Source organism: Podarcis erhardii (genome assembly GCF_964252035.2).
Source record: "Podarcis erhardii genome assembly, chromosome: 9".
NCBI classification, from domain to species: Eukaryota; Metazoa; Chordata; class Lepidosauria; order Squamata; family Lacertidae; genus Podarcis; species Podarcis erhardii.
Window position 1 is genome coordinate 35,594,089 of NC_138512.1, and position 13,508 is coordinate 35,607,596.

Consider the following 13,508-nt stretch of genomic DNA (forward strand, 5'->3'; position numbering starts at 1 on the left):
TGGCTAGCATTTCTTGCGGCATCTCATTATATTCATGAAGGTAAGTAGCCTCATTAGTTTCTTTTTTTCACTTATCACTGATGAGATGACACACGAGTAATTTATTAACTAGAAAGGAAGACACTGGGGAAAAAAAATTAAATTAGATTCTGTGCTTCAGTATTCATAAAACAGGGTGCAGGCAAACTCCCTAAATAGGGAGCAATTTTCTCAGGGGATGAATGCAAAACTTCTTAAGGAAATTAAAGTCATGACAGAGTAAGTAATCCTGCAATACATACACCCCTTGATCTAAAGAGTGAAAGAACCCCAATATACTCTCCAAAGCTTGCAGAAAGTTAGCATGACAATCTGTCCTTATGGCGGAGCATGTGTTTGTTCCTTGAGAGTGTTGACTAAATTTCTTGTTGGACCAAGGAGAATTGACTAACCATTGGAAATCTAGAGTTTTGGTACTCATTTTAGCCAATTCATTAAAAAGAAGAAGAGAGCAGGGCTTTGAGGTGAGCAATTTCTATAATTCTAATTCCAATAGTTCTGTAATTCTATTGAATTTATCCCAGAGTTTCCTGCCTATTTCCCACTTTGCCCATCTTGCTCCATAAACAGCTGGAAGAACGTCCTAGTGAACTGGCTATTCTTGTCTGCCTCCTGTCTATATCTGAAGAAGTATGCATGCACACGGAAGCTTACACCCAGAAGAAAGTTGGTATCTAAGGTGCTACTGGACAATTTTTTATTTATTTTGACTGTGGCTAGCTACCTGAATCCTGTCAAAAATTATCCCACCCATTATCTCCATGGCATCCATTCAGGTGTTAAGTAGATTTTAATGGCAGCTAGATTTACATATGCTCACCTTTATACAAGCAGCGAGAAGCTCAGGAAGTCTCCTGTTCCTTCCAGTACAGGTTCTGAGACCAGACTGATACCTGGGTCACAAAAGTTGGAGTGCCTCATGTCACATTCATTTGTGCCAACCATGATCTACAGTAATAAATCATAGAACAAGTGCTTGCTGCCCTCTCTACTACTTTCTAGGTCTACCAAATACTCCAATACTTCTCCAAATTTCTATAATACCTCCCCCCCCCAGAATTAAATATAACTCCCACTACTGTTCATGTCAGATTTCTCAGACCTGCCTGCTTCTTCTTCTTTGCTTCTTTTACTCTTAAAATAGTAGACTATTAATTGCACTTATGTAATCTCTCTCCCCGCCCCCCAGCCGGTTCCAATGTGTTGCTATGGTATTTGTTTTTCTTTAACAAATGTAATTTGGTGCATGATCTCTTATTGTAGTGATTACAAGATTTACATTTTCAAAGTACACAGGGATGTTTTTGTTTCTTGGCGTTTTCTGCCTATGCCGTTGGTGTTCCTCCTATCAATCACATATGAATGACACTCTGCTCTTAATGCAATGCAAAGGAGAGGAAAAAAAGGAATCTATCAAGAAAGGGTTTTTTTTTTTTTGCTCTCTAATAATTAGGACTGATTGTTCCTCACTTAATGCATTATAATGAATTTGAGGCTGCTCAAATGATTGCTGTGGAATTACAGAGATGAATGTAATAGTTTCCATTTTTCATGAGGAGTGGGAGTTTCTAATTAGGCCTGGTTTTAAAATGCATGTGCATGCACACACACTCCAAAGTTTAAAGTTGGTGCAACTGGAAGCCAAGAAGCTAAATACTTTCCTCTTATAGACCTGTTTAAGACATGCCTGACTGTTAAGGTGCAAACCTGTTCTTGTGGGTCTCCATCTCTAAAGTCTGCTGGGTACTCTTATTGTAATCATTCAGAAAGGCAATTAAAACTATACAGTGGTACCTCTAGTTAAGAACTTAATTCCTTCCGGAGGTCCGTTCTTAACCTGAAACTGTTCTTAACCTGAGGTACCACTTTAGCTAATGGGGCCTCCCGCTGCATGATTTCTGTTCCCATCCTGAAGTAAAGTTCTTGACCTGAGGTACTATTTCTGGGTTAGCAGAGTCTATAACCTGAAGCGTCTGTAACCCGAGGTACCATTGTACTAGAAACCCAATGGGATGGTGAAAGAGGCTTCCTCTACGAGCCTGCCATGTTGCTGGCATGCAACATGTCTTAAAGGTAAAGGTACCCCTCCCCGTACGAGCCAGTCGTGTCCGACTCTAGGGTTGTGCGCCCATCTCACTTAAGAGGCTGGGGGCCAGCGCTGTCCGGAGACACTTCCGAGTCACGTGGCTAGCATGACAAAGCTACTCTGGCGAGCCAGCACCAGCGCAGCACACAGAAACGCCGTTTACCTTCCCACTATAAAGCGGTACCTATTTATCTACTTGCACTTATGCGTGCTTTCGAACTGCTGGTGGGCAGGAGCTGGGACCGAAAGACGGGAGCTCACCCTGCCGCGGGGATTCGAACCGCCAACCATGCGATCGGCAAGTCCTAGGCACTGAGGTTTTACCCACAGTGCCACCCACGTCCCTGAAAAATGTCTTACAAGACTGCATTTTATTTTGTATGTTCCCAACCAGCCCCTCTGATGGGTAAAAAGCAGATGAGCGAACCGTGGGCTAGTAACTTTTGTGGGCTGAGTTGTAAGGCTGATTTAACTGAGCAAACATGTTTCAGGTGGGGCCCGGGGAAACTGAAGTATTCCCTGGGGGAACGTAGCAAAATGTTGTTACCAATATGCCAGGAAAGGAAACAAATGACATCTGAGGAATGAAATTCTCAACTGTTTGCTTCCATGTAATTTTATTCCTACCCAAAATTTACCAGACTTCATATCCCACTCAGGGTATTCCTTATTTCTCTTCCCGCCACCGCCTCCCATCTCTCTTTGTGTGTTTGTGTCCTGTATTGATGGTTGGTTAGTGTTCCTAGGGGATGGATACTATCAACAAATTATGATGATGAGTTTATTGTAGCTGCCAGGCAAAAAGTAGAATGACACAGTGTAGTTGTGTCTTACATAGTTTATTATCTAGGTGATTACTCATCCCCTAGTGACCTGCTTCATGAAACATAACATTCTTTACTAATGGGCTGACCTTGAAGCAGTGGATATGAAATATTTATTTTCTCAGAAATGGAGCATATGCATTTTTAAAAGGAGTCTGAAAATGTAGCTCAAGTGTTTGTTCTACAGTTGCAGCTTAACAAGTCCTCTTTGGAAAGGAATATGGGTCAAAATTATGACAGTTTTATATTTAAAATATTTTAATTGTCTATTAATCATTGATGGGATGGTTGTCTGGATGCAGTGTGCTCTTTATATATGAATGCATTGTTAAAAAGATCCCAAGTGCTCAGTTCCTGTGTGTTGTGTTGGCAATAGATTTCAAATACTCCTGGTGGCAAATCAAAAGGCTAGCAATCTAGTGCATCAAGTCCCTAATAGTAGGTCTTATGGAATTTGTAGATATGCTGCTTGGCTTTCAGTACTAGGAAAGAAAGAATGTCAGATGGGACATAGGAAGAAGTTTTATGACATGCCACACAAATATATTCTTTCATATATAATTTTAGTTCACCTAAGCTCTGCTTTCAGTTGTGTCATTTCTTTTTTCCATAGAGACTCTAGAGATGTTATTTCTGATCAATGATGGTTAAAATTCAACTGAACTAATACAGCATTCTCTCATTTTTTGTTAATCCAATGTGCAAATTGTTGTGGTTATCCATACACTTTTTATAGTGTGTGCTTACTTTAAAATTTACATTTAGATTGTCATTTAGAAAAAAATAATTATGGAAATAAGATTGTGTATGATTTCTGTTTTTATAGATCATGTTGGAAACAATCCTCTGATCATTGTAATGAAGAGTGGCCTAAAGGTTTTGTAAACAAATAAATGTACTCTTAAAAAGCAATAAGCATATTTACAATATGAATATGAAGAGCATAGTCATGAGATAAGAAAAATCACAATCATTTAATGAATAAAAAAGATTTCCACATAGTGGAATGTTTTGAAATCACTGGTAATTTCCCAATTTTTTTGGGGGGGGGGAGACCACCTTCCCCCTACCACATAATTTACTATTCTGAACTTTGAAGCAGTCACACTGCTTAGTGACCTTTAGCACCAGTAATTCAACTTTTTGGGAAGTGAAATGGAATTTACTGATTTTGGCATGTGCCAAGTAAGAATGTGACCTTTGCCCAGTCAACTTAAGTATGTGCCGTTGGTGTGCAGTGGAAGCATATGGCATTTTACATTTCATAACAGCAGAGTTAATCCCCATGAAACATTTTGCAATGCATTAATATTTGCAACAATGCATAAGAAATAAAGTGAAGCGTGTTAAAATGATTTTTCTTGTGATCTTCTTGTAGAGATGCGGAACCACTGAGGCAGCACTGTCCAATTTGCTATTGCATTTTAGCAAGTCAAATGTATGGTGGTGGAAGGAAAGAGCAAAGCCAGGGACTGGTACGGGGAGCAATGCTGAGGTTGGAGTGGGGGTCCATGGGAGAAAGCAAGACTAGGGGCTGGAAGGGGGCAAAAATCAAGAGAACAAAGGTGAAGTCAAAAGAAGCCTAAAGTGTAGGAAAGAGTTATTCTGTGTTGCAACAAATGAAATCCCACCTCTACCCTGCCCTAGTATAGCACTAAACCAAAGCAAACTTGTCATGGTCACCTACTTTAAACTAATGGATCACAATCCAGTTAATCCTTCAGCTAGACCCTGCTCAAATGTGTGTTGGCTAAAATTGATTCAGAATGAAACTGAACCAGCATCAAACTGATTGGTTGTGAGCATCAGCATTCTATTGGAACTATTTTGGAAGTGTTTGCAATGGATTGGTTGTGGGCTTCAGTTTTGTAAATTTTAGCCAATCACTGTGTTCCGATTAGCTAGGTGTTTCCTGTTTCTAGGAAATAAGGCTTTTTGCAGGATTGGTGGATCTTGTCACTCTGCCTGAACCCTATTTTTCCCTGTGGAAAATTTCTTTCTTTCTGGCCTTCACTGGTAGAGAGGTGGGTTTCTTTTCCTAAGAGGTGGAAAGCTACTAACCATTTTCTCATGTGTGGCAAGACCCAAAATAGAGCATTTTGGATGGGGCAGTGGTGTCTTTGTGGATCCTTTGGCCCATCAACTGTGCCAGCCTGGAGGTGGCATAACAAACAAAACAAAACAAAACAAAACAAAACAAAACAAAACAAAACAAAACAAAACAAAACAAAACAAAACAAAACAAAACAAGAAAGCATCCTCCCTGGATGGCATGATCTGGCAGGGCTTGGGATACAGTCTCATATCATGTCATTCCTCCCTTTCTTCCTCTTAGGATTGCACTGCTCATTCTGATAATTTTCTTTAGCTTGTGACCTATCTATATTGCATGCGTATATCAGCCTTCAAAGAAATAATCAAGACTTCTGAAATGCATAAACACTGTAGGCTAAAAGTAAAAAAAAATGCTACAGAAACCAAAAGAAATGCTGATATTAGAGAAATGACAATTGCATATTTCTTAATTTAGACATAGCTGTGATTCATAATTAATACATCAGATGGTCCCAGACTTTATACCAAAGCACATGGATAATTTTTTCTACTTATTTCATCAAGTAAGAAAGCATCAATGAAACACAAACTTCCTCTTCTTCAATAGATCTGCTCTAACTTTTATATATATATATATAAAATATGTTCCACTCATTTTATTTTAATGTGAAACATGGAGACTAGGTGAGGTTAAAAAACTTAACAAATCTTTCTATCCAATGTTTGTATCTAGATACTGTCAGCACAGGGAAATGCATGCTAAATTTTCTCTTCTATTAAATGTATAGGTTGAGATCCAGAAAAGTCAATGTGTTTATGTAAATATTTTTACATACACATAAGAGATTTTCTTCTTCTTCTGGCAGCTGCCACTTCATATTTCATGGGATGCTGGTCAATGGTCCCCTTACTTGCATGGGAAGTCTTCAAGGGCTGCTACTGGAAGGTGATTCTGGAAAGTCTTCTTTAATATGTGGTGCTTTGAATCCACAGAACAAAGCCTTCATTTTCTGATGTTGCCTTAGACAATGAGCCCTGTATTGCTTAAAACTGATAGCTTTAGTTAAGAAGTTCTGATCTAGGTATTTTATGTTGTAATTCATGTAAAGAGCCACATAGTGGCTGTTTCACATTGTCATAATAGAACGGCAACCCAGATCAATACTCTAGTAAATGACCATTATATTATGAAAGTAGGATTTAAAATGAATAGTCAACTGACTTAGAATTCACCTGCAAGAAACAGTTATCCGTGTGACATATGAGAAAGTCCAGTTGACTGACTCCTGTCAGCCACAGTCTGATGGGCACAGTCCCCCAAGTATAGAATTCAGTATAGAGGTTACTTTACAAATAGTTTATTTATTTTAAACCCAAAACTTTTGTTTTACAGTTTTGAAAATACTTATATAACAAATAGTTGCCATATAACCCCACTCCTCAAGAAACAATCTATGCATATACAATGTAAATGATACAGTCAAACATTAAGCAGGTTCATACAATAATGTAGAGTTTATTAAATAAACATGTATCAGATAGTTTCAAAATCATCTTTGGTCTTTGTGTTCTTTAATGCTCTAAGATGCTCTGTTAGTTTCCCTGTAAGACCTAGCATCCATAGTCTATTTCGTCATGCCTTTAGAGTTAAGTTTTTGGCTGTTTTCCAATATTCTGTTGATAAATTTCTAGTTGCAGACATGGAAAAGATTAGTAGCTGCTTAAACAGTAAATTCTTACTGTTTACCTAAAAACAGATTTAAATAATTGTGCAGGTTTGCATTCTCACCATATATGGAAATATGACTTGACTTCTACTACGTAAAGGACTTGAATGAGAGCTTATTCTGTGGCATTTCACAGGTATCTGGTGCCATCTGTGAATTGTATTAAAACTATTTTTGCCTCATTTTAGCCGATAATGACTTAAAAAGCCGCTGCCCCCAAGTTTTTGACAGCCTGTGAGTAGTTTCTTGATGGAACAGGATATACGGCATATTTCTTACTCAAAGGAAAACATGTATTTGAACATATTGGAAATAAGCAGATCAGGCCAATATTGACATTAGGCTTCCAAGCAGAGCTTTTCTTAGATAAAATTGTTGGGGGGTGGGAACACACTACTGCAAACCTTTCTTCATAGCCAGCTGCTTGCATATTGCATAATTCTATGTTTATTTATTAATAGCTTTTTGGAGTAAATCATTGAAAACAGGAAGAAAAATGTCAGCATCACTTCCATCTATTTCATATTCTATGTTATCAACTGTCACGTCACACAAATTATAGCTGTTAATTCTAAACAGTCAGCACACATGCTTATAAAAATTAAAGTTGGCACAACGTAGCTTTGGCTTCAGACATGTTTTGTCACAACAAGAAAAGTGTAAATCCATAATCACTGCTAAAACAACTCAAAATATCAAACATCTGTGGACATATTTTTCAGTGGAGCTTATACGTGAGGTACAAAGCACCCCTCTCTAAACTGGTAGCCTTCCTTGTGTGTAACATGAGACACTTTGGCACTTCTTGCAAGTATAAAAATCATGCCTTTATTGAGATACTTCCTTTTTTAGTAAAACAATAGAGTCTAATCAGGGTTGATAAAATAAAAAAGTATGCTGTAACTGACTGTATCATTTTTAAATTTTTTAAAAAATCACGGTTCACTGCTGCATGAGCAAGATTTTTTGTAATTACATTCATTGCAGAGATGACACATTTGCCTTTCCTTGGTCTCTGCAGTGGCAGTCCTGGGAGTGCCTGCTGATGTCCCAAACAAGTTGCTTTGTTTCTAGATTGAACCAGGATTTGATTAACTCTTTAGGTCAGCTAGATAGAGTGGTGTTTTAGACTGATCATCTAAGGCAGAGGTCAGCAAAAATTTTCAGGAGGGGGCCGGTTCACTGTCCCTCAGACCTTGTGAGGGTCCGGACCCACCCTCTCTCAAAAGCACCCCCCTCCCAAAAGCACCCCACCGCCACTCACACCACCACCTCCGTGTCTTTGGCAGCGTCGGCAACGTCCTCTGTCTCGGGGTGCAGAGCCCATGCTGCTGGCCTGGGCAGCACCAGGACTGACTGAGCGGGCAGCAAGGTCCGCAAGGTTCATTTCCCCTTCAAAATATAGTCCACCCCCGTACAAGGTCTGAGGGACAGTGGACCGGCCCCCTGCTGGAAAAGTTTGCTGACCCCTGCTAAGCATTATGGCTGAATGGAGGTGGAGGTCTGTCAACCCAAGCAGTTTTTCATCAGATTTGTGGATTGGCTGTTAGTTACTTTTAGTTCTTCATTAGCAAAGTTCTTTCTATTCCCTGCAATTGGTTTGCCAGTATGATAATTATATCTTTTCTTGTTTGTGTTCCTTTTTGCTGCGTGCCCTTTGCAGGAAGTCGAGGTTTGTATATTCCTTCTGTATTTCTGTTTTTTTTCTTTCTGCATGTATTTATACTTCTTTCTGCATAATAAACATACACTTTCTTTTTTTCTGCTGCAGGATGATTATTTTCGCACATGGAGTCCAGCCAGACCTTTTGATCAAGGTAAGAAATAATCCTTATATCAATAAAAGGGATTAATACTATGTAAAGTGTGTGTGTGTGTAAGTAAATAATGTTTTTTTTTTTTAAAAAAAAATTCTCTTTGGGGTATGTGCCAATTATTCCCTCTCCCCTTTGAAAAGTAATTAAAATCAATTTATAAAAAATATAACTGCCAGGTGACGTCACAGTTAGGGTTAAAAACTAGCCTGAGCTCATAACTTCATTTCTTTAGAATACTCTACTTAGGGTATCTAAGGAATAGTCACTGAAGTCTGCTTCATACACAATATTTTTCCAACCCAGGTATTGTAGAAAAGCTCAAGGTACATGGTTACATATAAGGACCACATATGAATCTGTTTTACCACATACATGCAAACTGAGACTTTCTGCCAACTTTATGATCTACCAAGAATTTTTACTTCATCCCTTATAAGGAAAACATGGGTGAAATGGACAGGGCAAGCTTACCAAACTGGAATGTATTTAATACGGGTCAAAAGATTTGCAACATTTAAGGCATGGGAAAAGAAAGAATGAAGGGACTTTAGGTAGGTGAAAAAAGATTTTGAATTGGGGCTATGCCACCTTCTTCTCCAAGTCACAATCATTTTCATGTTTAGTTGAGGCTTTATCAGAGCGGCTTCCTAGCAGCTCCTCTTGGGGTTACTTTTAACTTTTGACTACAGGAGGCCACAGAGGACAGACCTTAGTCTATAGCAACTCTTACCTGCCTGGTGTCCTTTGTATTTTTGGATTATAACTTTCAACAGTAACAGTTGGGTATGGCCAGTTAGCAGGGGTTACTGGTTTCAATAAAACAATATATTTGCACATAATCTGGTGTATTCTGGATGATTTGAATGACCACTCACACCGTCCCTGTCTATGGAATACACTGGAGAATTGTAGTTCAGAAATCTAGAGGGCACTACATTGGGGAAGACTGGTCCATACAATCATGGCCATCCCCACAGTTGGCACATTTCAGATGCTGCTACATAGAAATGTGCATGGGAGGGCTGGTAACATTATGTAACCTGTTGTATGTTGTTGCTGTAATAAAGCTCTTCTCATATTTGCTTAAACTTTCCTTCCAGTATAATGGTGTGGGATGATGTAAAAGAGAAGTTAAGTCGGTTAAAGTTTCTTTATAAAGCCCTTAAACGGCTTTGTGACTTCCCTTTGTGGTTTAATAATCCCAAGTTTATTAAGACTAGCAGTTCTCTGTTTTCATAAATGATGGCAATCGTAGAAAAGTTCTGTAAAGAAACTTCACATGTATGGACTCCACTCCCATTTTTCTAAATAAGATTGCATTTTTTTGGGTTTCCAGGTGTTAAAAATGTATGATCTATGATCTTGGTGATGAGGGGCAAAATATGATTGGTATAGTCAAGCTTGAATGGGCGACTATATATTTGAATCTTGAATAGCTGCTGAGAGATTTTGGTTGGGTAATTGTTCAAGATTGTATGTGCTAGAGGAATATATTATGGTCTTAAGGGTGGTTCTTGTTTGCTTGCTAACATGCTTGTAGCAAGTAATATTTTTTTCAAATTTTGCATTCGATTGAATGCATTTATTTCTCAGCTGCAGTGTCAGACTGAGTTTCCATTTTTAATACCACATGGTGTTCATCTGTACTGCCATGATGGTTTAGGGTGAGATGAGGAAGCTGGAATTCTGTTTCTTGAGCTAGTAGTTTCTTGGCAGATCATTTGGGAGATTCTGTAGATGTACAGAAGATGATAAATATTTAAAATATTTAAAATGCCATATTTGCAATTTTTTGGGGGGGCTTGCTGCTGCCAAATGCCATTCAACTGACAATTTAAGGGGGACATAGGTCCTCCCCTAACAGTCATTCAACAAATTTTTCCAACTCTCCTAATCACTGTGTTTGTCCATAGTTAATAATAATAATAATAATAATAATAATAATAATAATAATAACAACAATCTAACAAAATAAACCATTTCATGTTGTCTTATTTAACATAATAATGAAAAAAAAAAAAGTTCAAGTGATGGATGGAGCTATTCTCCCCACCACCACTGCAGGTGAACTTTGTATTGCGTCTTGTTTTAACTATGATGATTCTTTGAGAACGTTTTAGATGGCCACCTATATTTCTTTTATACTAAAAATGTGTTGCCCCCTTCCAACCCTCGCCCTGCTTTCTCAAGGCGCTGGGTAAGCTAGGTGCAGGGCTTTGGGAAGGAAGTGCAAGGGCTCTGGCAGAGTCCTAGAGCCCTTCTCATCTCCTTTCCAAAGCCAGGCAAGTACTGACTAGACTTTGGGAAGGAGGCAGACAGACATGTTCTTAGCTCAGCACCCTGTGCAGGGGAACAAGTCACGCTGCCCTAAACCCACCTCTGATTGTAGCAGTCTCACGGTGCAGGAAATTGTTTGAGAGTGTTGGTATACTCATTCCATAGGCTGTGCACACAGGGAAGCTTGTCTCTTGCACTGCTGCACTGTGTTGAAGCTGATAATCAACACTGAAGCCAAAAGTATATTGTGTCTATCTTGAAAATCAGCATGTATTTTTTGTCATATAAGTCCTTTCCACATGAAATTTGCAGAATAAGTTCTGGGCTAAGCATCTACAGACGTTAGTAACTAACTAACAATGTAAACTTTTTTCTGGGCGGGGGAAGCAGTTTAACCCTAGCCACCTAGTCTTTCCAATGGGGTAGAATTGATTGGAAAAGCTGTATAAGTAAACACACCGCTAAATTACAAGGCACCCACCAAACACCATTTGACAATTCACAACACGTGTTTGAGGACTACCTGGAATGTAGAGTTGTGGAAGACCGGCATAAAAGGGATAGATACATAGATGTATATTTCAGTGCTTGACCCCACATGTCATGAAAAAGTTAGTAACATATATTTATTGAATTTAGATAGTGGTGGAACTTTTTTTTTTTTTTAAAATTCCTTGAAGACTGAAGATGAAAATAATTGAACCCAGGAGCTCTTCACCAGACCGTTCTTGGTACTTATGAACCAGTTGAACAAAATTAGATTTTACACAATGTGTTAATAGAAATATCATTTTATTTACTTTTCACATGGGATCCAGATGTTCGTTTGGTTTCCATTCTCAGAATGGTAGTGTGGACAGAGTAGCTGAAGAAGATTATTGAAACACCTCTCTTTTTATATATATATATATATATATATATATATATATATATATATAAAAAATATTATTTCCACTCGTAACATCATGTAAATGGCATCTGATGGATGTTGCATCAAGTCCAAAGTCAACAAAAGCCTTAAACAGACTTTCTGGAAAACCTTCCAACAAGATAGCTTATGTTTATCAGCAAAATAGCCAGGGGTATCACAGCTGGCAAAAGATATGAAAACCAGGTTGTGTGTGTACCCTGTATGTAACTCTTTACTCATCATAAATAGGATGAAGAGGACCTTGCCTTCTCCTCTCACTGGTGCCACCAATGCAGGATGTTGGTGGTCATAGTATGGGTCTCATTGAAGTAATAGTACCAAAACATCTGATTCAGGAAAGTGAATGTTGACTAAGGAAGCACCTTGTAAAGTTGCATCAATTGCACGAACCATCATTTTTAGCATCAGCTTTTGCTATCAGCTGCTTCTTGTGTTCTCTCTTGGTGGATCAGTTGACAATGAGTAGCTGCCACTGCTGTTCACTGTGTTCCAACCAAAAGTCATCGTTTGTCAAACTTGTCAGTGATGTTGTGTGCCCAGTATACTGTTAACTCTGCTTTTGTCTGCATGTTTGACAGCAACATTTTTTGTGAGACGTTTCTGATCTCTGTGCTGCATGCAGTTGCCATATAGCCAGGCATTTGGTCCAGGTGACATTTCGGCAATGCTGGAAGGCCCTATCTATCAACCAGAACTTCATCACAGGAACCATAATGGGACTGTAATTTCTGCTTAAGGAAATGCTTGGCAAATTCTTGACATGCATGTATGAATGGGGGCTGATCAAAGCTTTGCAGCAATTCAAAACTATTGAAAACTGAAACCGGCATTTGTTAGAGAACTTGTGCATCAGTACCTGCTAGTCCACCCACATGAAATTGCAAAAAGGTCGCTTTTATTTGTTGAGATAAGAAGCCCACCATCAGCTGTGACATGCACATTTCTTATGAAATTAACTTGAAGAAGCCATTCATAAACCTGGAATATTCTGGGCATCTTTCCACCTCCATACATTTAGATTTTTTTTGTTACTGCCTATATAAAGCTAATGCAATAAGTGGCAAAGGCAGTCTAAATTCAGACTGTTAGATGGGTAAAAAGGCAAAAGCCAATGAATGGTGTGAATTCTTCTTCTTTATGTAGAGGTTTATATTAATATTTAACCACCTGTGCATTAGAATAAAAGTTATTTCACATTCTGTATGGCTACTATTTTCCTAATTCTGCACCGTAACAAAAAAGTATAGCATTCGTTTAGGCAGTGGGGTTTGTTTGCTAACCAGTTTTATCCGAGTGATGTTTGTGAGCTGGAAGGCATTGTTGGTTATGCACTATTTTTCAATATATAGTCATAGATGGGTGAAACATATTTAGATCAATTTTTCTTGTTCATGTGACCATATGTGCAAAATATATTACCCCGGTTTACTCTTAGAAGGTAGATGCTTTCAGAGCTTAGCGGGAGTGCTATAGTGAATAAAATTACAATACAAAGTCACTGAAGTAATTTCTGAGGTATAGACTCTCCTTTCCTTTGCTCAATAGAAATACCCCAGAGGATCAGTGAACTCTTTTCATGTAACAGATAAGATATGAAATGACATTTCCATGGAGGATGAGTACCCTGCAGGTATTGTTGCGTTAGTAGATACCATTTATAATACTTTTCATCGGCCACTCTAATCCATAGCACTTGGCTTTTACAGTATATATACTGTTATCTAGGCATTCAACCAAAAATAGGAATGAGGC

The 13,508-nt window shown here is 38.5% G+C and overlaps 1 protein-coding gene across 3 annotated transcripts in view; it reads left to right on the plus strand.

Annotated features, from left to right (window-relative positions):
• The window catches only part of SPOCK3 (SPARC (osteonectin), cwcv and kazal like domains proteoglycan 3), a 115,610-nt gene that overhangs the window by 29,631 nt on the left and 72,471 nt on the right, over nt 1-13,508 (plus strand). For 2 of the 3 annotated variants that reach the window (XM_081875402.1, XM_081875400.1), the window contains exon 3: nt 8,503-8,548. Coding sequence is in view for 1 of the 3 variants with exons in the window: in XM_081875400.1 (XP_081731526.1) it covers nt 8,503-8,548 (46 nt within the window). In the remaining 2 variants the exon portion in view is untranslated. Of the gene's footprint in view, nt 1-8,502; nt 8,549-13,508 lie in introns of those variants that run through there. The other variant, XM_081875401.1, reaches the window with a different exon arrangement.